The following is a 24,197-nucleotide window of genomic DNA, read 5'->3' on the forward strand; positions in this document are numbered from 1 at the left end:
TTATGCACAGCTTGCTCTGCTTAAATTCAACACCTAACTCTCAAAGTTCTCTTATTTGTTTCTGATACCTTCTGCACAGTAAAAAAAAAAACAAAACATGCTTCAATAAGCTTTTTTCCTCTTTTGTTTTAGGGAGGAGGGTGAGGTAACCCCATCTATTTTAGCTGAAAGCCTCTCCAACTTCGTAGTCAATAAGGGATAAGAATGTCATTTGACACCTAAATATTACAGCAAGTTGCAATCCACAAAGAAGACTTGCATTTTTGAGAATTCATAATCTTACTTATTTCTTCTCTTCATATGGCTTTTTAGGATTCAAAATCTGGGGCACAGAATATTCATACCACTTGAGACAGTTTGGGAGATATGTGTGTGGGACAGAATCAGCAGTACGGATAAGGCGAAATTCATTTGCATTTGAAAGTTAACATGCAATAGAATTTTTGTAGTAGAATCACATTCCTAATTATGCTTTACTTATAGCCAAATATTCCAATGGATTTGCATCCTCTGAGGAAGTCTAGAATCATGCTCATGGCAGGACAAAACCACACAGAATAACTGGCATACAGATAATCTCGTTATTCAGGACCTACTGCCATACCTCACACAAAACAGCTATTTAATCAACATTGCTGATTATATCAAGTTGAGTTATAATGAGTATTTCACTACAAAGAGTATACAGATATAAAAAAAGTTAACGTAAAAAATTAAGACAAAGAAACATTCTGGATTTCCCTTCTGAATTACATACCTATGCAATTCTTTCTCTTGTCGCTGAAGTTCTGATGAAAGTGAAATATTTTCCTTTTTTAGAGAATGGCATTCTGCTTCTAAAATACTCCAGTCTTTCCTCAACTTCTCTAGTTCACCTATAAATGAATCAATCAAAGAATATTAATCCATAATGTGGTCAAATACATTTGAGAATAACTAAGAAGATCCATCGATTGGGGAATGGCTGAACAAGCTATAGTATATGATTGTAATGGAATATTGCTGTGCTATAAGAAATGTCAAGCAAAGGATTTCAGAAAGACTTACATGAACTGATGCATAGTGAAGTGAACAAAACCAGAGAATGCTGTACACAGGAACAGCAATATTGTTCAATGAAGAACTGCGAATCACTTAACTATTCTCAGCAGTACAATGTTCCAAGACAATCCCAAAGGATTAATTGATGAAGCATGCTATGCACCTCCAGAGAAACACTGAAACATGCCATTTTCCACTTCCTTTACTTTTTTTTATTTGAGTCTTCTTGTACAAAATGACTAATATAGACACATTTTACATGATTGTACTTTATCAGATTGTTTACCAACTCAGGAAAGGGTGAGGGGAAGGAGAGAAAGAATTTGAAACTGAAAACTTTTTTTAAAAAATATTTAAATTTTTTTTAACATGTAATTGGGGAAAAATAAAATATTTTATTAAAATTGGAAAAAAAACTAAGAAGAGGGAAAATATTCAACTATCTTAATGGAGAAAATTCCTTACTTTTCCTTAAAATTTATCAGAAGCTTTGTATTTATTTTATCATTATTTGGACCTGTTGGTGAGACACAAATTAGATGAGTATATTTCAAGATTCATTTAGAACCAAATCTCTTTCCACCCAACTGTCAGAATTACTAACATCTTGAAGATGCAGCAGTTATTTGGCGGGTGGGGGGGGGGCGGGCGTTTGTTCTATTTAATCTAGTTATAAATTATAACGGTACTGAATAAGTCAGTTTACAAAGTCCCACATACTATGACTCCACTGCCAGCTTTTATGTTACTTTCATTCTAATAAAAAATCACCAGAAGATGTGATTTCCTGACCAGAATGGTTTACATGAGTATCCAGGGGTTCATTTCTAGAAATGGCCAGCATCCATGTACTGCCATTTTTGAAATTACACTCTTAGTGACCTCACATTCTCGGAGTAGGACTAAAACGCAGATGAGGCATCCCTTTCTTCATACCATGTACACCTTGTATTGCTAGCATAATCTGATCTGATACAAATATCTATCCAGATTTTAGATGGCCACTCTTTGGTGGTGAATTCTCATCGCTAGGTCTTCTAGAATGCTGAGTTTTTGCCCTTCTACGATTTCCAATATCTTTGTTACATGCTTCAAACACCGGTTAATCAAGTACTTATTATATACTCAGCTGCCTGCATTTGGACAAACACACCTGTGGAGGTGGAACCTTTTAAACACAATTGCTTATGAACTTCCAGTTGAAAATTACAAGTAAAGATCCTCTCATCGGCATCAATTGCAGCTAGAAAATGAAAACAGAAGTAACATCTTACCATGGTCTACGAAAGTAGAAGTCTGCTACGATTCTCTTCTAAAGTGTCTGTTCAGCATAGCTAAACCTCACCAGGGAGGAGTCACTCATCATTTGCACTGATGTGGTTGATATTAAAAATAAACACATCAGTAAAGCTTCCAAATGAGCCTGATCACCGATGGGGAAGCAAACCTTGTATATCTGTATGGGTCAGGGTTGAAGACTTGATATAGGACATATGGTGCAAATAACAGGCTTATTCTTCACAGAGAGAACAGAAACCTCCACCAGAATTTATTGTCCAAGTCTATCATCCCTCATTGATGGGAGAAAAAGAGGAAGCTGCTTGCTGTGGGGCAGGGTCCAGCACAGAGGGGCTAATGCCATCTCCAAGATAACAACATACTTATGCTTCATTATTTCACTGCAAAACGAACAAGTTAAGTAGATCGAAAAATCTTATGATTCCTAAAGAAGCATAATGTTTATATTAGATCTTTTATTTAGTACAATTTTATTTAAATTTTTTTTAAATTAACAAGCATTTATTTTCTCTTCCTCTCACCTCCTTCAACTCACTGAGAAAAAAAAATAAAACAAAACCCTTGTCACAAACACGTGTGAGTGAAGAAAAATAAACTCTTTTACTGGCCATGTCCAAAAATGCATGTTTCATTCTGTATCTTGATTCCATCACCTGTTAAAAAGTGAGTAGGACACTTTATCTTGGTCCTCTGGAACTGTGACTGGTCATTGCATTGATCAGAATTCTGAAATCTTTCAAAGTTGTCTATCACTACGATGGTACAGTTACTGTATAAATTGTATTCCTGGTTCTGCTCACTTTCTTCTGCATCAGTTCAAACAAGTCTTCCCAGGTCTCTGTGAACCATCCCTTTTGTCATTTCAGATTGTACAACAGTATGCCATTACATTCATATACTAAAATTTGTTTGGCCATTCACCAGCAGTTAGGAATTCCTCTTAATTTACAGTTATTTTTCATTACAAAAAGAAGTGTACAAATATTTTTGTATACATGAGTCTTTTGCCTCTTTCTTCTAACTCTTTGGGGTAGCAGGCCTAGCAGTTGTATTGCCGTGCCAAAGGGTATCATGTACCATTTAGTAAGCTTTTGAGCGTGGTTCCAGACTGCTTACTCCACAGCTCCACCAACAGTGTATCAATGTACCTGTTTTCCTATGGCCCTTCCAACAACTGTCATTTTCTTTTTTGGTCAATTTTGCCAATCTACAAGATGTGAGAGAGAATCTCAAGAGAGTATTTGGTGCGTTTTTTCATGTGGCTATTAACACTTTGGATTTTCTCCTTTGAATACTGCCTGTTCATATCCTTTGATCATTTATCAACTGAAGAAGGCCCTTATTCTTATACGTTTCAATCAGTTCCTTATATATGTTAGAAGTGAAGCCTTTATCAGAAATATTTCCTAGAAGTCTTCCCCCCATTAACTGTTTCCCTTATAATTTTAACTGCATTGGCTTTGTTTATGCAAATACTTAAGTTTCATATAATTAAAATTGTCCATTTTATCTTCTGAGGTCCTCTGAATTCCTTGTTCAACCATGAAGTCTTCCCTTACTTACAGTTCTGAAAGGCAATTTCTTTCTTGTTCCTCTAATTTGCTTATAATGTGACCTTTTACATCTAAGTCACGCATCTATTTGATGCATGGTACATGTGGTGTGAGATGTTCGTCTCTACCTAGTTTCTGCCAAAACATTTTCTAATTTTCCTAGTAATTTTATCAAATAGTGAATGCTTATCCTAATAGTTGGGGTCTTTGAGTTTATGGATTACTGTTTCTTTGTATTTCTAGTCTATAAATCTGATGAACCTCTTTCCATCCCACATCTTAAAAAATTTCCTTTGACACTGTTGACCTTTTGATTTTTTTCTAACTCGATAAGGTAGATTCTTTAGTAATTTGGTGTGGCACTGAACAAGTAAATTAATGTATAAAGTATTGCCGTTTTAATTATATTGGCTTAACCTAACTCATGAGCAATTATTATTTCTCCAATAATTTAGATTTGTCTTGAAAGAATTTTGTAGCCACATTATGTAGTATCTATGTATATCTTAGAAGATAGACTCCTAAGTATTTTATACATAATGTAGTTATTTTAAAGGGAATTTTTTTATCTGTTCCTGCTGGGTTTCGTTGGTAATAAACCAAAATGCTAATGACTTCTGTGGATTTATTTCCTATCCTGCAACATTGGTAAAGTTGTTGTTTTTGCTTTACACTTGATCTTATTGGAAAGGTGTCTCATTTATTGTCACAACATGTAACACTGGGTCTTGATTTTGATACATACGAGTTACATTTAGGTAGGGTCTATTTATTCCTATGTTTTCTAGTGTCTTTAGTAAAGATAGATGTTGTATTACAAAGAAATGTAAAGAAAAAAGATTTTTATGTGCCTATTAACATGATTAACATGTCTTCCATCCTGGTGACCGACACACTGACTGACCTTGCAACCTTGAGGATTCCTCCTTCTGCTGGTCTTCACATTGTTGACACCGGAGCTGAAAACTGGACTGCAGACTGACAATCTCCTTCTCATACTCTGAGGCTGCCTTCCGCCACCGCTCCAGCTCCTCTCTAACCTTCTGAAGCTCGACTTGCAAGGAAGCAACGTCCATGTCCCGTTCAGATGCAGCCTTGTCTGCTACTTGTTGAAGCAGCAGAATTTCATCCTGGGCACTGAGCAAATCGTGCTTCGTGCTTGTGATTTCATTTTCCTTCTCTTCCCGAAGGTTCTCCATATCAGTATGTAACCTCTGCAACTGGGCTAAAAAAAAGATATCGTCTATTATTTTCTTAGGCTACAGTAACGAAATTCAGAAGATAAGTTCGGCCAGATTGGCACAGATTTTGTGGTCCACCTAGCTCAGTATTTTCTCTCTGACCAAGGGACAAAAAGATACTGTAGAAAGGCACTTAGTCCTCCATGATGATCCTAATTCCAAGGTTATTGTTTTTAAAAAGGAGAAGAGCAAGGGAAGATTCCATCCTGCCCTAGACAACACTGCGGTCCTATATAAAGCTTTGGTTACTCAAATTTCTGATTAAGAGTAAGCTCAAATGGATAAGATCATCAATAGTGGGGTATCAAGAAGCAAAGGTGGAAAACACTAGTACACTTCAATTAAGGCAGGGAAAAGACAGTGCAGCAGAATACCAAGAGAGACAAGAGGTGGGCTTAATTGTGGCTAACACCTCTCCTCAGATTCCCTGGGAGGCTGCCGAAGAGCAATCATCCAAGAGCACCAAGAACAGTGGGGTCACTCAGGCCACCCGTCCGGGGCGTGGGGGGGGGGGGACAGGGAGGTGGCACGCAAACCCTCTAGATACCATACCTAGGACATGCTACAACCTTTGTCTCCTTGTCAGCCACAGGTAATGAAGACCTAAAGAATGTTCTCACCACCAAAGTCTGTCAAATGGTTCAAGTCAGAAACAGGTATGTGTGGTTTGATAGATGGAAATGGCATTAAAGGAGATGCAATGACTTTTGTCCTACTGCTGTACCCTAAAACCCACTGCTTCTTTCTTTCCATCTGTCATGTAACCGAACCCTTCTACACATGCAGTGTCCCAGTGATAAAACCTAGTGAGCTCCTAGAGAGCAGTGACTTTATCACTTTTCTTTTAAAAACAGATTTGCCTAAATTTTGCCCTTGTACCCTGCTCCTCTGACCTTTATCCCTTTTCTATCCCTGCCCCCAGCACACAGTACAGTCTTTGGCACATAATTAATTTTTCACTCATTTATTCTCTTTCTCCCTCAGATCTTCAATTTCCGTATCTTCTGGATCCTTCTCAGCAACCTACAAATATACTCAAGGCTCTTCCTTAATCAGTCATTTACACACACACACACACACACACACACACACACACACACACACACACACCCACCTTTATCTGACCCTGCCATTCTTCACAAGAGATCAAACATTTAGAGCTAGAAGTACCTTAGGGGTCATCGAGTCCAATCCCCTTATTTTACAAAGAAGTGATTTGGCCAAAATCATACAGATATTAAGCAACAGAGTCGAGATTTAAACCCAAATTCTCAGTCTCCAAAACCAGAGTAACTTTCCACTTGTTACAACATGTTGCCTCCCTTAAACTACTGTCCTGCATCTTTCCTTCTCAAAGCCAAAGCCAAACCTTTCGAAAGTCAAAAGTAAAAGTAAAAGCCAAACCCAAAGAAAGGGTTTATACTTTCTGCTTCTACTTCCCGTCTGCCAATTTATTTCTCAACTTCTTGTCATCTAAATTTTAAAATCGCTTCTCTAAATAAACCAAGGGTTGTCAAAATATTTTTTCAAGTGTTCATGATACTAGGCTCCCAAACGTTGCCAAAGACATAATAACCGTTATGTCCCATGACCTTTCCTTACTCTTCATGATTCTTGACATCCCTGCTGCTTGACAGTGATTTTGATTCCAAGACAACTCTCACCTACATCTGTCTTCATGCTCCTTTTTCAGGCTCCTTTGGTATGACTTACCATCCATGCAAAGCTGTCTAGGGGTTCTCTTCTCTAAACTTCTCCTTTCTTGATGATCTCATATTATTTCTATTTACCTGGCTCCCAAATCCATAGCCTAGACCTAATATTTCTCAACTCCAAATCCTATATTTGCAATTCTGCTTGCTGGATACTATGTGGCCAATTAAACATAACTTGTCCAAATGTGAACTCATCATCTTTGTCTCCAAATTCTTCCTTCCTCAAAACTACCTGATTTTTTTTTTACCTGATTTTTTTTTAAAAAAACATCTTCTCATCTCTTTAGTCACAGAGATTCAGAACCTAAAAGTAATCTGTGACCTCGCTCCCTTTACCTTCCCCTATCCATCAGCTACCAAACTCTCGCCACTCCCACTGTCACAGGGCTAGTTTCCTAATTAGCTTCTCTGTCACTCTCTCCTATCTATCTTCCACAAAGCTGTTTAAGTGCCTTCCCTGATCAGCAAACTTCAGTGTGACTACTTCTCTCTAAATCAAACCACAAATTCTTCCACCTGATTGGGACTGACCTCTCACCACACTTGGGCTGCAACCTATCCTCATTTCTACCCAACAAATCCTATGTCCTATACAAACCATTCCTTGAACTTAACTTTCCACTCTCTCCGCCCGTGAATCTGCACACATCATATTCTATGCCTGGAATGGAACCTCCACGTTTCTGTCACCAAGAACCCTTTTCTGCATTCCATGCTTAGCTTGGGCACCACCTCCTTTATGAACCTTTCCTAGAAACTCAAATGGGTAGTGCTCCCTCTCCTCTTATAATCACCTTTTACTTTATGTGATCACAATGTGTGGCACCTCTCTCTGTTCCCAAAAAAAATGTTAAGCTCCTTAGGCTAAGTAACTTTTTTGTTTTTGTGTTTATTTCTCTAACCACTACTACTACTATGGTGTGCTGAACTGCTGATTGGCCATATCCATTTCTCCTCTAGCCCCCCCCCCCAACTTGTACTTCGGAAGTTTAAAACTTTGTATTGATCCCTGTTCGATCTCTTCTTATTAGTTTTTAGTCCACTGTTCTGGCTTGTCAAGATGTTTTTTTTAATTCTGACTCTTCTGGCAGAAAAACTTTATGCTACTCCACATGACTATTCAGTGCCCCATATCTAATCCAGATAACCTCTCTTCTTATTTCAGAACCTCAAGGGCTCAGTGGTCTTGCAATGATGATAAGGACTGCCTTACAATGTTAGCAATGGAAACTCATCTGTAGTGTCTCACTGTGTGTGATTTCTATCTGTTTTCTTCCATCCGTGTTCCTATAAGATCTACATAATATGCAGGAATTCTTCCTTTATACCCTTCATCATAGATGGGCATCAGCGAAGTCCCTCACCTGTCCCGTTATCTTTGGTTCTGTGCTCTATTGCCTATTCTGTATTTTGTTGTCTTTTAATTCACTTTTTATGCTTAAATCATCAATTGTCATATATCTTGATGCCTATTAAAATCCAACACATGCCACTGACCTCTGGGTCACCAATAACCTTGATAGTATGAAGACTGTGATATTTCATGATTCACAGCACCAAGACGAAAATAATAAAATAATAATAAATAAAGTTTTTTATTTTTATTTATGTCAGAGCAATTGCTTAGGATCAACAAAAACACTGAGACATTTACTAAACAACCAAATCTATTCTCTTCTTCCTATTCAATTCTGGCCTAGATCGCTGTCCAACTAGACATTAGTCTTGACAAGATTCATATACTGAATAACTTGATGAAACACCCATTTATTTGCATATCAAGAGTCTGGCATCATGTATTTTCATTCATTTAGTGTTTCTTTAATCACAAATATCAAATGCGGCATAAAACAAAGCTGTTCACCATGGTTATAGACAATATCCGAAACCATTACAGATAATATCCTTCACAGAAGAGCGATTCCCTGTGAACAGTGTGGCCCTTAAGGTTCCCTATAATACAATAGTACCTATTCCGTGAGAGTGACCATGCAAAAATGCTCACCTAACAAAACAAATCAAAAAAATTCAAATATCTTTTCACATCCCACGTCCCTCCAAAAATAATTACAAGAACACTGGTAATGCTTAAGTGAAGTCTTTTTCCCCTTTTGAGATAAAATCTGTACATCATTCCGCTATGGTCAGAGTAGGCTAAGAGCAGGAGAGAAGGCTGTAAGAGACGGTGATCAGTTGTCACTGCCCCTCACCTTCAAACAAATTGCTTCATACCTTGAAGAACCTGTATTTGCTTTGCAGACTCCTCAACTTGTGTTCGATAGGCTTTTCTTTCTTCTTCCAAAAGAGCTAAAAGTGGAAGCAAAAATATACCTAGTTTAACATATTAAATGGTAAACAATCTTGGAGCTGACCAGCCAAACATTTCTAAGTGAAATGCCCTTCAAAAGTTGACTGTAGGAAACCAAAGTTAAGTCACCAATCTCGACTGTTAGGCAAGCAGTTTCAACATTTTAGTAGCACATGAACAAAGTAGTCAGTGACCAGGCCAATGCTCCTTCCTGACAAAGCCCGTCCCTGATCTCCTCATCTGCAATGATCTGTCCTTCCTCCCCCCAGGACACTGTGTGTACCACTCTTCTGGGGTACTCATTCGGGCTTCTACTTTGTGTTCTGCTTTTTCAGATCTCAGTCCTCTGTTTTGTTGAGCTGGTATGAATTTGATGCCAGAAAAACCAGATTGATTCAGTAAGTATTAAAGTTTATGAAACTATGTTTCAAAGATGTGTGCTGTTTATAATGGAAATAAGAGAATTGTTCCTTGTTCTCATAAGTAAAAGAGCTAAGTTCGGAAAACTGGAAATAACAATATGCATTTAGAGATCAACCTAGTGCTGGGCACATAACAAGTGTGATATACTCACTGACATGCAGACGTTTAAAAGACATACAGCAAGGCAAGTGGCTTGCTTAGTCAATGCTCATTTATGATTTGCCCATTAAAAATATGTATGGTCCCTTAAAAGGAATTTTAACGGGATTTACAAGCCTTTCATTTTAATCTAACACTTTTTGGAAGCATTTGGAAGAATACAGCTCTAAAAACATTACTAATTATGAAAGACAAGGCAGCAATGACAGGAATTTCCTTGTTCCCCTTGAAAGGCTGTCATGGAGGCTGTTTCCATGGCCTACTCCATACCTCTCTATAATCTTCTATGAAGTGCTAATCAATGGCAGGGAAGCAAAGTTAATGATGGGAACATGTGACAAGAGGAGGGGCCATGGCCACGGCTAGTTGAAGACTTTTAGAGTTTTGCATCACTAGAGGGCTCACTTAGGCATAAGGAATCAGAGGGAGTACTCATTTTCTCTCCCAGATATGGCCTAGAAGACTGGCTACAGTAACTTAGAACAGGTCATCGGACCAAGTCTTAACTGGCTGAAAACAGAAGGCTTTCTCCTATCTGTTTTCTTCTTTCATCATCTCATTGTTAACATGGCCACTGAAGAGGCAAATCGATCTCGGTCTCACCTTGAAGTTCAGAGCATTTTTGTTTACTCGCTCTAGCTAGCTCTTGAGCTTCAATCAACTCCTTGTGAAGATGCTGAATGTCTTGCTTTGTCTCAGTTTCAGACTGGGCCCCCTGCAATTCATCTGATAAAAACACGGGGTTTAAAGCCAAAGTTAGCACAACACATTCACCTCTACTCCTAAGGAGAAGCAGCCTCTTTCCTGTTAGGCGTGCAGAGTTAGCTGGAGTACGTCTTCACAATGAGTTAATTGTAAGTTAAAAGTAAATTATCAGTGCATTCTTTTTTATCCAGTTAGGCGTATCTTAGCATAGCACAGCAACAAAATACAGTAACATCTTCATCATCTGGCTATTCTATGTCTAGCACTCTGGACCCTAAAAAGAGCGGCAAGTGCAGAAGATTCTAGACAATGAAATGCGACCAGTAAGAAAAGGGGGGGAGGAAGTAGCAATTTTTAGCTAGTCATGGCTGTTTGTGCCAAGCACCATCAATGTCAAAGCATCAGAACGATAAAATATGCCCCCAAGAACACGGTGGCTGGCAGAAGTGGCAGCGGGGGTGGGGAGCAGGCCCAATGGGCAGCGCAGAAGCAGGCATGGCATGTGAAACAGGGAGAGGGCTCAGCAGTCTTAGATAGTACAGAAAGCCCTGGAAAGATCACTGTATCGCAGCAGAAAATAATGAACGCGTTCATATGACAGCAGCAAAAGGGGACACATTAATACTGACAACAACAACAACAGTAATTTAAGTGATTGCCTGAGTCATACAGCTAGTCAGTCTAAGGCTGGATTTGAACTCAGATCTTTTTTCAGATCCAGTATTCAATCCACTGAGCCACCCAGCTGCCCTAACAGATTTCTTAAACTAGGTAATGCATTTTAGAAAGTTTCGAGTCATGAAGCAGTTTTATCTGCAAACTCTACTCATCTAAAATGGTTTTTTACGTCCTAACCACTGTGGGTGGCTCTGCTAAAAGAAGAGGGAAAATCAAAGAAGGGAAGAGGCACCGGAGTGAAGGGACCAAGGCCTGATCACATTCTGCCTCTACCCTTCCTCCCTTAGACTCCCTCAAGGTTCCTCATCTGGAACACAGGCCCTCCAAGTTGTAACACCCAAGATCCCAGCTGGAAGCTGTGGAGATGACTGTTGCCGAGGGGCTGGGACAAGACCCGTGATGTTACCGGATGAGGAATTCCCCGGGGAAGAGCCTCCCTGCAATGCAGCCTGGCAAGGTTGCCCAGGTGCTCTAGGAGGTCAGGGGACTTGTCCAGGGTCACACAGCAAAGTTGATGTTGGAGGTGGGACTTGAATTCAGGGCTTCCTGAGTAGTTCAAAATGGATTTCTTTTTATCTAATTACTTAGTCAGGAGACTGGCAGAGTGTCATCATTTAAAATTTGAAATTTAAAAAAAAGTAGTCAGATGAGACGTGGGTTACCTGGTGTAACGTGCTGAGTAACAAACAAGAGCCAAAAGGGAATGTCTGATGGTCCTCAGTGACGCCCACAAGGACAATCTGCATTTTTCTGTTACACAAGGGCTTGGAGCAGATGGCCTCGAAGGTTCCTAAGAATTTTAAAGGTATCCTAAACCAACCCAGAAAGGACTATGTATACATGACTAACCTTTTCTCCAAACCCAACAACTTTGTTGTCCATCTTTTACTCTTCCCTCTCCCAGCCAATGAATTACTGAGTCCTACGGTCTTATCTCTAGAAGAGGAAGACCGAACCAGGAGAAGAACTCCTCTCCAAAAGAACAATGAGCCGCTGGCAGTGGAGGATGGCCAGGAGACCTCAAAATCATGATATTTGTCACACGGTTTTAGTCATAAATAGCACCAACATGATTTGATTTTCATGAGCTGACAAAACACATCAGTGGTGATGAAGTACAATAATACTGGAGTCCAAGTCTTCCCTCAGCAAGCCAGAGTGTCGAAGCTGCAAAGGGTTTCATTTCACAGGGAAGGCCACAAAGGCACAGGCAAATTACCTGCCTAATAAATAGTAAAGACAAGGCTTAATCTCCTGCTGAAGCTCAACCTCTGAAGTTCATGGCAGCCCTAAGTATAGACCTAAACTATCTCTTTATTATCTTAAGGTCAGATTCATTCTATCTCTTTGCTGATCCTTTTCAACTGTTTGCAAGGTCTTCCCCATATACCTAACTAAATACAAACCATTTTGGGAGTCCCACCTCCTTTATGAAACTTCCTCTGATGAATCTGACTCATTTTTCATATCCTTCAGTATTGCCAGTAAATGCATAAATACCCCACACTCCTCAACTGGATAGTAAAATCTTTGTTTTTTAAATTATATTTTATTTTTTTTCAATCAGAAAAAATCCACCTTCTTTCCCTTTCACCCACCCCTCAACTGAGAAAGCAAAATCAATTTCTCCTTGGGCCACGTCTCCCCCAACATGTATGCTAATTCTACACTCTGAGTACTTCATTTCTCCATCAAGAGGTGGATAGAAAAGTCCTCTGGAATTGTGGCTCAGAGCTCCAAAGTCTTCCCAAGCTGATTGTCTTTGCCATATTGTTGTCACTGTCTACCATTCCCGATTCGGTGAAATTCAGATTATATCAGTTCATACAAGTTTTCCCCTTCACCACTTCCTACAGCAGAAGAGTACTGCGTCACCTTGATGTGCCATAACATGTTCAGGCATTCCCAAATGCAGAGCATTCCCTCAGGTTCCCATTCTTTGCCACCCCAAAACAAGTAATAAATATTTCTGCACGTCCCTAGAGTTTGTGTTGCTTAGGACGGTGGATAGGCCTGTAATCCGGAAGACCTGAGTTCCAATCCGACCTCAGACACTTACTAGCTATAGCTTCCTAACTGTGACCCTGGATAAGTCCCTTCACCCCATGTGCCTCAGGTTCCTCATCTGTAAAATGAAGTGAAGAAGGAGATGGCAAACCACTCCATTAACTTTGCTGAGAACACCCCAAATGGAGCCACAAAGTTGGACACGATCACAAACGACAACAAAACCTCTTTTTAAATGCACCCTCTCTCTAATTCCCTGTTCTCCCCCTTCCCTGTGCCCAAGTGCATGTAGTCTTTCTTCATTTGACCAGTGCAGATAAGACTGAACCTTCCTCCACTCCACCCTGCACTTATGTGACATAATTTCCCCTAAACTTTCTTTCCTCCCTACTGTATTTCCCTTGCCCATTCTTAAGATCAAGATCGAACCTTGTCTATGTAGATACCCTCTAGGACCCCCAATCACAATAAGGTTCAGTGAGGACATTTGCATCATCTCTCCATACTAGAAGGTAAGCAATTTATACTTGTTTAGTCTCTTATGAATATTTGTTCCTATTTACCCACTTCCGTTTTTCTTAACACCTGTGTTTGAACTTCCGAGCTTTCTACACAGTTCTGATCTTTTCATCAGGAATGCTCAGAAATCCTCCATTTTACTAATGGTCCATTCCTCCCTCCCCACATCCCAGTTTTCTGGGGAAACTACTCTTGCCTATACGTCTGTATCTTTTGCCTTTCCAGAATATCGTGTTCCAAACTCTTTGTTCCTTGAAAATGAAGGCTGCTAAAGTGTGCTAAATTGTGATCTTGACTGTGGTTCTCAGTACTTGAATTCCTTCTTCCTGGCTGCTTGCAGCATTTTTCCTTTTTCCTGGATGGTTTGGATTTTGGCTATAATGTTCCTGGAAGTTTTGATTTTAGGGTTTCTTTTAGTATGTGACAGATTCTACCTCTACTTCGCCCTCTGGTTCTAAGAGATTTAGGCAGTTTTCTTTTAAAATTTCTTGAAACATAATGTCTAGGCTCTTTTTTTGGTCATGGCGTTTAGGGAAGTCCAGTCGGCAAGTGATCCTTAGGTCTGTATGTCAGGTCAGTTGTTTCTGCTATGAGATACATTTTCTTCTATTTTTTTAGTCTTCTGGTTTTATTTTACTATTTCTTATTGCCTCACGGAATTATTAGCTTCCATTTGGTCCATCCTAATTTTTAGAGAGTTTGTTTCTTGGGCAAGGCTACATATGTACTGGGCCAAGCTATCAATTCCCTTTCCAATTTGTTCTTCCACAGCTCTCACTTCTTTTCCAATTTTTTCCTCAAGTGTTCTATTTGTAAAAAACATCTTAATTCTTTTTTTAAAGCTCTTGTTTTAGCTCTTCTGGGAATTCTAGTTGAGTTTGTGCTCAAGCTGGGCTTTTTCTCTGAGGCATCCTTCTATGCATTTTGAAGGCATTCTCTTCTGTATTTCTGTCTTGAGCTTCTGGGCTATCTGTATAGTTCTTTACAGTGGGGTTCCTTTTTCTTGTTTCCTCATTCTTTCAGCCTACTTTCTGACTTCAAATTTGAATTTAGGGCTAGGATCAGCACAATTCTGGAGGGAAAATGTAGGCTAGTACTTTTGCTGCTTTCTGGGGGTACTGAGTATTGTATTTTGCCAATATCTCAAGGACACAGTAGGCTGGGGAGTTGCTTTCAGTGCTCTCAGGGTTCTCCCCTTAGGCCCGAGCTCCACAAGCTCCTGACCTGGGTTTAGGTCTGAGCCAGAGTAGATACTGCTGGACTCAGAGGGAAGTTCTGCTGGTTCTGAAGCATAGACCTCCAGTCTGGGACACCTGATCTAGTTATTCCTCTTCAGGGTGCAAGCTGGGCTAGAATTTGGAAGGGAGACCCTGCTCTGCTCCTGGGCTGGGATTCACAAAGCTACTAATTTGTTTCTGAAGAGCCATGGGCCTGCTGCCCCTCCCTATCCCAGAATACCCACCCCTGGGTGCAGTTTCCTTCCCTCAATCCATCCTGCCTACATAAACTAGAACTAGAAAGTGAACAATAAAGCTGCCAATTGGCGCCTGTTAAGGCACCCTATGGTGCCTTTGCATGAGTCTAGAAACTCCTCTTACCCAGTGCACAGCATCTCCTTCAGCACCACAACATTTTGGGTGTTTCCATTCTTGGCCACAGTCATCCCTGGTGGTCACAGACTATTCTTTCTGAGTTTATGCCCACCTGGGCTGGAAAAATGATTCACTGTGACTTTTTCTTGGGATTTCACCATCAGAATTTGGTCTAGAGCATCTTCTAAATCTGTTTAGAGGAGTTTAAGAGGGGAGCTCACCATTCAGCTCCACCCAACAGTAAACTTCTTGAAGGTGAATTCCAGAATATCCCATAATGCTTGGCACAATGTAGAGCACAAAGTGGGAACTCAAATGTTTGACTGTAATTAGTATAAAACAGATATGTTTCCAAAATGGATAACACTGAGTCTTTATAAATTAAATTATTTTTTAAAAATACTAGAGGAGCATGCTAAGGGATCTACCATAAATCCTTTTGTAAATTAAAAGGAGCCTAGAATGAATAATTACCACTAATTGGTAATTATGTATTTTATATTATGATACCACTAAAGATTTTATTTTTTTAAAACACAGTGCCCTTATAAGGCTTACTCTATAGGTAAGTTGTTTCCTCCAATACGAGGGATATTGCGGGAAAAGAAAAGACTAACACTTCACTTTCAGGCTAACAGTAACGGGCTTTTATTGTATGGTACCTATCTCAGTCATGATTCTACCTAACGTATCTGCAAACTAGAATCATTAAACACACGCTGTTCTTCACTTTACTAAGACTTTCCAAAACATGCATTTTATTTGGAACAAATTATCATATGATATTTACCCAAATACTATAAGTCCAAACACATTCTTGAGACATAAAAAAACGGAATCTACTGAACCAAAATATTCACCTAACAATTTAATGAATATAACCAATACAAATGACCATATGCAAATCAATAAATGTTGGTAGATCCTTTACTTAGAAAAACAAGGGTCAAAATGTCACCATTTGTACGCACTACCAGGGTTGGATGAGTACTCATCATGCTTCAGATATTTATGTGGGAAAATGCCTTATTAGTGAGCTGTCGCCTAGTTCCACTCCCACCACACAGGGCTCACAGGGCCCCAGTCCTGGCACTGAAAGGGCAAGGCAAATACTTTATCCAAAGGAAGTAACTCTTGCAGAGTGGACCAAATCCATTGAATTTTTATACACATGTCCATAAATATGGATTATGTCCTTCTAGTATCGATGACAAGTTAAAGCAATCACGCTGTCACTGACTCATTCACAGTAAGATCAATGACATACATTTAGGAAGTGGCTGGACAGAGCTTGGGATGCTTACAGTTCACAGCTAAGGATCAGGTGTCCTCTCCTTTAAAGGTAAAAAGGAATCAAGGTGGTTGGAGTGCTGGGCCTTGTGTCAGGAAGACTCATCTTCATGAGTTCAAATCCAGCCTCAGACAGTTAACTAGCTGTCTGATACTTAACCCTGTTTGCCTCAAATTCCCCATTGTAAAAAGAGCTGGAGAAGGAAATGGCAAACCACTCCAGTACCTTTGCCAAGGTCACAAAGAGCTGGACACACCTGAAAAATGAGTGAACGACACCAAAAAGGCAAAAAAACCTATGAGGAGATCACACTCACAAGGAATTATCGGTTATGCTTTAAGTTACACAGAGCTAAATTGGTTGCAGTATTTATCATGCGTAGGGCACTATGCTAGGAATTTTGCCTTGCAAAACTTTATTTTATAGGCATCTACATGAGAAAATTAAAAATAATATTCTAAATATAGTCAAAAATAAATATAAGGATAAATACAGTTAAGTTGCATTTCCCAAGACATTCTATATTCACTCAAGATAAGAATGCATGTGACTGAAATTATACTTTTAAAAAATAAGAAATTATAACAAGAGAAAAACTGATTCTCTTCTTCGTGACTGTACAAGTTAGATATTCTAGGCCTTTTCAGGTTCATCCCACCATTTAAACCAAGAATTACAGACCCTGCTTAAAGGTTCACACAAAGATGACATTCTCTGTCTTTTAATCTCTCAACAGAAATGATACTTGAGACACATGAACAGAGACCAGCAAACTAGGAGATCATTTTTCCTGAAATTCATGGCATAGACTCAAATGTACACTATTAAAAGGCTGTGACCTGCAGGCATTGCTGGAGGTAGTGCTCACAGTAAGGAGGTTGCAATATCTGGTTAGAGAAGGGGCAAGAGGCCAGGTTTGCAGTTTGGCAGGACAGTCAGTGATGAGCAAAGGGGCTGAGGCATTTCAAGGTTGGAGGGCAGTGCACAATTGTACTGAACAATCACAAAGGAAGACCAGGAATGAAGCAGGAGAAGCCAGAAGAGAGGGGATGAAGAGGCAGGGTTAGAGGGGCTCTTCAAGGGCACGATGAAGAGAGAGAACAGACAGTGAGTGTCCAGCACTAGGCAGCATCCATAGCTACTGTTCAGTAAATATTTATGGAAGTATTGGAGGCTCTAATGTGAAAGAACGAATCCAGAGTTCACCGAGGCTGAGAAGTTGGGGGTGACTATGAGAACCTTGTAAGAGGCTGAAGTGAAGGGGAGAGGTTTGAGAACACCTGAAAAGCAGGGTGATCTCAAGGATATTGACATACACATGTGGAGGAGTCCCAAAGAATACTTCAAGCCAGGTACTCAACTCCTTGAGAATGCAGAGAGACGTCTGTCCAAGACAAGCTGCCTTAAAGGAGGCAGACTGCCCAGTTCCCACTTATGCCAGCAAAAACCTGAAATCTTCATTATCCTGAATAATCATCAAAAAAAAAAAACAAAAAAAAAAACTCAGTAAGAAACTACAATCAGGGGCCTCTTCGGTCCTAGAATTGTGCCAGGAGTTAGCCAGAAACTTGTGGGCAACAGCAAAGGAAATACTAGTGTAGGCAAACAAGTTGGAGCTTTCCAAAGGGACCAGAAATCTGTGCAGACTACAGGACCCTGTGTCTAAAAGTGGCAAGGGGAGAGGCCCCTGGCACAAGGAAAGTCTGCAGAAGCCAGAAAGTCTCTTCCTCCCAGGGAGGCTTTGGAAGCCCAGGGGAATGGCAGCAACCAGTAGGGTATGGTGGTGGTCAGAATGGTACAGTCCAGGCACCCAAGCCCTCCGAGGTCTCTGGCACTGTGTCCTGAGATGTAAGTGCCCTGAGGTTTCCGTGTTCTGAACCTCACAGATTTTAAGAGGTTAACAATTAGAATAGAAGCTCTGGAGGAAAGAAATGGAGGGAGAACAAGTAACTTAGAAGAGAAAGTAGAAAGCTTTACCCAAGTAGTGAACTCCTTGAAAATGAGAACCAAACAGAAATCAACGATTATAAGACAACCATAAGTGTTTGAATAAAATCAAATAACTGAAAATAGAAAAAGAAATATAAGAAGAAGGTAAATGATATAAGAAATATAAGATGAGGGGAAGTATAAGAGGGTAGATGTCAGAGACTGGCAGATGCCAGCAACAGAGAGGTGGACCACGTAATATAAAGAACAGTTAGAATAAGCCTCAAAGGTAGAGATGTTACTGGGAAGAGTATGTACACTCACTGGGTCAGTGGGTACAGAAGAAAGACCCCCTAGATGAGAAAGGTGGATAGAGATGTACTATCATTTTTGTTAAGAATGACTAGTGGAGAAGCAGCTAAAATTAGGATTCACAAGCTTCACCAAGAGGCCAATGCCATCACAAACATCTACATTTTCCCCACCAACAAAACCTAATAGCTACCATTTATAGACAGTTTTAACAAACCATGGATACTGTATTAAAGCTCTACCAGGAAGGCATTGGATTCAAGCACTGAATCCAATGAGCTGAGGACACATTAGTGATTCAAAATTTATTTTCTCAGGCCAAATTCATGGTTATATTTCAATTTTTCTTTTTTTTTTCTTTTTTCATAGGTCTCACTAAAATGAAAATGGCCCCAAATTTGGAAAAAAATGACTGCCATAAGTATTATATTTACGCCTGGAAGTACATATTCATTAACTTTAAAACTTCTTTTTTAATCATCAAAATCACAGCAATTAAATAAAACATCTGGGTGCTCATAAAAAAGTGAAGAAAACTAGATATGAGTCCATGGAGGAAGGCAGAAAAGAAATCAGATCGACGTAACTCCTTTCTATTACCTATTATCTCTTAAAACTAATATTCTGGCCTAATTAATTAGAATTTTACCTTAAGAGAAAAATGCTGCCAGCCACTGAAGCTAATTACAAAACAAACTACAAAGTATAATCAGTCTTGTATATGTCCAAAATTTAACAAGCACTCCGAATAAAAAAAGCAAATACATAATTTTCGACAACTTACATAGCTTAACGGAAAGCAGAAACGAACAAAACCAAAACCCCACTGCTCCCTACAGATCACAGCTCTACTGATCAATTCCAGGAGCCAGACATTTCTGACATACAAATGCTTCTAATTTTGACATTTTTCATTATAGCCAGTCAGCAACTAATTCAAAAGAGTGTTGTGAAAAATCAAGCTTCTAAAAAGGCTTTCCTAACTGCTGACAAAGCGATATTCCATCAGCACAGGGTGACAGCTCTACACAAGGGCAAGGCTTTCCCTTTCCTCTCCCCTAGTTTTAACCTTGGCTTAAAATAGGTATGAGCGAACTGCTCCAGGGCTTCCCCCAAGGTAATTAAGGAGGGTCTCCCTCTATTATTCCGACTCCCAGTGGTCTCTCTTCACTTATAATGAAACTGGGAACTGTAGTGAACCTCCACAAAAGAAACAAGCCCTGGGGCTCAGACACACTGATGGGGGAAGGGGGAGCCTGCCAAGGGGAAAGATGCTCTAAGGGCCTAATGAGGTGGGTGGTGGTGGCTGCTGCTGTTGTTGTTTTGGGTAGGGGAGAAGGTGGGGTTGAGACATGGTTTTACCCTGGACTAACAGTCTGAAAACCCCAGGCTTTGTGGAACAGAAGCTCCAAAGGTCTGGGATTTCTACCGAGAGCAGAGCGTGAGCACCAGCATGTGCCTGTGAGGAAGCAGAGCAACTGAACGGCCTTTCTCTTCTCCCTGCTTTCGCGAGGAGACTAAGCCACCTCGTAGTTTCCCAAGCCTATCATTTGACAATTAAATATTTAATTTTAGACATGGAACTAAGATGCTGTTTTCAATTCTAGCCTTCACTATTTCACCTAACTTTACTGTAACGTTTTGACAAATATTTTAAAACTAACACAAAAACTTCGCATATTTTGTTTGTAAAGTGAATCATCTAAAGCCATAATTTAAAATGCTAGGGAAAAAATTAAAACTACCTTTTAGTAGAGAGACTTTAGCAAGAGGTTCATTTAGATCTTGGTCATCCATTTGGGCGTCTGTGGAAGAAAATGACTATTAATAACAGCATTCAGACCACCAGCAGCCAAGCTAACAATATTAAAATAAATAACCAGGAATAACTGACGAGCAAAACGTATACACATATTCTTTGTTAAAGAGTTCAAATCAACTAGCTGGAAATGTCCCAAAATTTTATGTAGAGAATGACTTGTTTCTATAAATTATGACACTTCTCATGGAACTATATAGCTTTAACATGAAAGAAATTTCAATTATCCTGACACATATTATGTAACCTTAAAAGTCCTTAATGAAGAAACACATTTGCACACACCACATCAACACTTACCTGTGGTGTCGTCGCTGCTCTTTTCCTTACTCGGGCTAAGAGTATCTGACAAATCAGACTCCTTTTCTTTTGCTTGATTCTCTGCCGGAAAAAAAGGGGGGGAAAAAGGAAAAACCTACTAACATCAAATCATTTAGGCAAAACTTATTTTATACCAGCAGTCCTCCAAGTCTTCTGCTATCTATAGAACTCATTAAATTAGTAGCAGCTTCTGGGTTTCCTTCTTTCGCAGCCCTGTTCCAAAATGGAATGTCACTGCTAATATTAAACACTAGTGTGGCTCAGAGCTCGAGCCCACAGAGCCGGGACTTGCGCTCAAAGCTGTACCCTTGCCAAGTGAAATGCCACATAAAACTCACTTTGCTAAAGTAGTCAGAAAACCACCACAACAAAAGAACCAAATTTGCAGAACAACATGGATGAAAAGCCCTGACTCTTAATAAATAAAAAGCAAAAGCCAGAAGGGTGAAAATGCATTGGTACAATCTATTTACAAACTGAAAAAAAAAACAAAAACTGAAGTTCAGAACACTTTCCTTTTAAAGTCAACTCAGTTTAGAACTGCATAAATAAGCAGCATTTTAAAAATTTTTAAGGAGAGCATCATTGTAATTCATGTTCTCAGGAGAAGCTCATAAAAGGAGATACTAAGTGTCTAAACTTAGTCATGTGAGAGTCATGACTCTGGATTCTCTACTAGGGCTGAGGGCTCATTCTATGGAGTTGCTCAAGTGAAAGTTCTAAAAAGATTAGGAAACGGAAATGACTCCCACACTTCCAAGGACCACTCTGACTGATTCAGTCAAGTTAGAGGCATCATGTAGCAGAGACGCCTTCTTTCTCCATTTCCATCCTTCAGAGAAAAAAAATCAAAGCTTCACTAACTTCAGGCTGAGAAGTTTTGCAAACGTTACTGGCAACGAATTTTGTTTTAAATATTTTGTTCTACAAAGATTTAGCTTCTGAAAAAAGATTTTGAACGAAATGACATCTTACTCAAATCTCCCAGTTCATGAAGCCAGGGCCACTTGTCACTCTTATTATGATGGAGAATTTTATTTAAGGAGAATTTTGTAACTTTAACCTTTGCTGGAAATGAGTGTGCTTCATAAACTAACTTCCAGACATTTTATGCGTTTTGTTGCCATTCTGCACGTTAGCGTGTTAGGTGGCCTAATGCACAGGGCCCTGGACCTGGAGCTGAAATCCTTCCTCAGACGTTTACTGAGTGCATAACCTTGGAGAAGCCTTCCTCACTCTCTCAGCCTCCATGTCTTCATCTGCACGATGGCCATAGTACCTATTTTCCAGAGGTATCATGAGGATAAGCTATTTGAACCCAACTATTCCTCAGTCCTGCTGGACTTCACTTCCTACTCCCTCTACCACGCGGCCTGCTCTCTATTCCTCTGAGATGTATGCTACCCCACTCCCCGTTTCTGCCTCGTCCACTCACTCTCTCTCTTCACAGCGAGGCTCAACCTTCTATACCAAGCCTTCCCAGAACATTCCCCACGGCTTTAAGTGAGCTCCCGTCTTATTGTGCATTTATTCTCCATATACTAATAAAAATACATGCTGTCTCCCCCAACAGAATGCATCCTTGAAAACCCAGGTGTTCCACTTGTGTCACATTTATATGCCTGGCACTCAGAACAATCCCTGACACAGAGGTGTTAAATACCTGCTTACTGACTGACAGGAAAACATGCTCCAAATAACTCATAAGAAAAGAAACTAAACACTGAGGTTTCGCCTCATTCTGTGCAAACTGACAATGATGACAAAAGAGAGGGATGTCTGATGCTGGAGGGCTATGGGAAGCCAGGTGCAACGACAAGCTGGGAAGCGGACTGACGACTCTGGATTTAAATGAAGAATTATGTAACCAAAGTGACTAATCGGCTCCTACGTTTCAATCAATGATCCTATTTCGATACAAAGCATTGCAGTATTGGGGCATGGGGAGCAAAGGTATGTATCACCATGTTCACAGTAGCCCTTGGTGACAGCAGAGCATGATCCAAAGCGGTGTTCAGAACTGGGGAATGGCCGAAAAACCACGGCACATCAACACAACTGAGTATTATTTTGCACTAAAAATGACCAAAAGAACAAAAGATACACAAGGACTACAATATCATGAAGAGAAGATCACTAAAAGCATCCTAATTAGAGTCCTTGAGAAAAAATTATGAAGCACACACACCCCGTCACTGGTCAGAGTAGACAGCGTGAGACTGGGCCCTGTTTTGGGTTTCATTTCTTGACTTTTTTTTTCGTCACAAAGGGGAGATCAACAAGTAAGATAGGAATGACTGCAAGGCAAAGACAAAAGGCATCTGTAAAATGTATGAAAACGAAGAGAGTCAATTTGCATGGAAGGTCAGTTAAGGTAAATGGAATTTCAAGTGTTAAGTCACCAAATTCAATTCAACTAACCTTTTTTCTAAGTACTTATTACATGCAAGATACCGCAGCAGGCACTGGAGACACAATGACGGCACTGTGCCACAACAGGGGATGAGACAGAAGGCAAAGACAAGTCCCCTTCCATCAAAGGGCGTGTAATTTAGTGGGGGTAGGGACACCACGCAAAGGGCTGAGCGTACGCAGGACACAGACAATGTGAATGGCAAGTAATCACACCAGGAAGGGACCATAATTAGGGCAGCAGCAGCAGCTGAGCTGCCAAGGAAGCCAGGGAAATCAGTAGAAGGAAGAGGATTCCAGGCCTGGGGACCAACTACTGAAAAGGCACTGAGATGAGGGGGGAGAGCTGCGTTAGAGGAAGAGCAAGGAAGCAGGTGTCCAAGCATCACAGACCATATAGAGAAGAAGGAAGTTCACTAAGATTGGAAAAGTAGTAAGACAGCAAGTTAGAAAGCACTTCTGATGCCAAACCGAGGGTCTACGGAAGAGAAAGGTGATACGGTCTGGGGTGGGCTTCAGGAAGATCCCCCTGGCGGCTGAGGGAAAGATGTGCAGGAGCGTGGAGAAACCTGACACAGAGAACACTCCCAGAAAGCTGCAGCAGTAGTGAATCAGCCAGTGTGAACAGTAACCCCCTGCTGGGTTCAGGTGGCAAGGGACTGAGTGTAGATGGAACTGAACCACCAAAGCTTTAAGTTAAGAAAGGAGGAGCAACGCAGCAGTGCAGGAGTGAAGGCCTGGGAGAGCCCTGAGGGCACAGCGAGGAGGAAGAGGGTCAGGCACTTTAAGGCAAAAGGAATGACAGAATGCAAAACTAGTATGGTCAAATGAGGGTTTGGGAGTTCACAAACATGGAAGTGGAACACTTGTGAG

General features: G+C 40.2%; 1 protein-coding gene across 7 annotated transcripts in view; it reads right to left on the reverse strand.

Moving 5' to 3' along the window:
* Window positions 1-24,197, reverse strand: part of LOC118831913 (sarcolemma associated protein) — a 150,357-nt gene that overhangs the window by 10,770 nt on the left and 115,390 nt on the right. For 2 of the 7 annotated variants that reach the window (XM_036739391.1, XM_036739392.1), the window contains exons 12-17: window positions 20,892-20,972; window positions 20,518-20,577; window positions 10,343-10,465; window positions 9,082-9,156; window positions 4,798-5,118; window positions 758-875 (exon numbers count right to left, since the gene is read on the reverse strand). In XM_036739391.1, the coding sequence (XP_036595286.1) occupies window positions 758-875; window positions 4,798-5,118; window positions 9,082-9,156; window positions 10,343-10,465; window positions 20,518-20,577; window positions 20,892-20,972 (778 nt within the window). The remainder of the gene's footprint in view (window positions 1-757; window positions 876-4,797; window positions 5,119-9,081; window positions 9,157-10,342; window positions 10,466-20,517; window positions 20,578-20,891; window positions 20,973-24,197) is intronic. The other 5 variants (XM_036739394.1, XM_036739395.1, XM_036739393.1 and 2 more) reach the window with 4 other exon arrangements.

Source organism: Trichosurus vulpecula, chromosome 9 (assembly GCF_011100635.1).
Source record: "Trichosurus vulpecula isolate mTriVul1 chromosome 9, mTriVul1.pri, whole genome shotgun sequence".
Lineage (NCBI taxonomy): Eukaryota > Metazoa > Chordata > Mammalia > Diprotodontia > Phalangeridae > Trichosurus > Trichosurus vulpecula.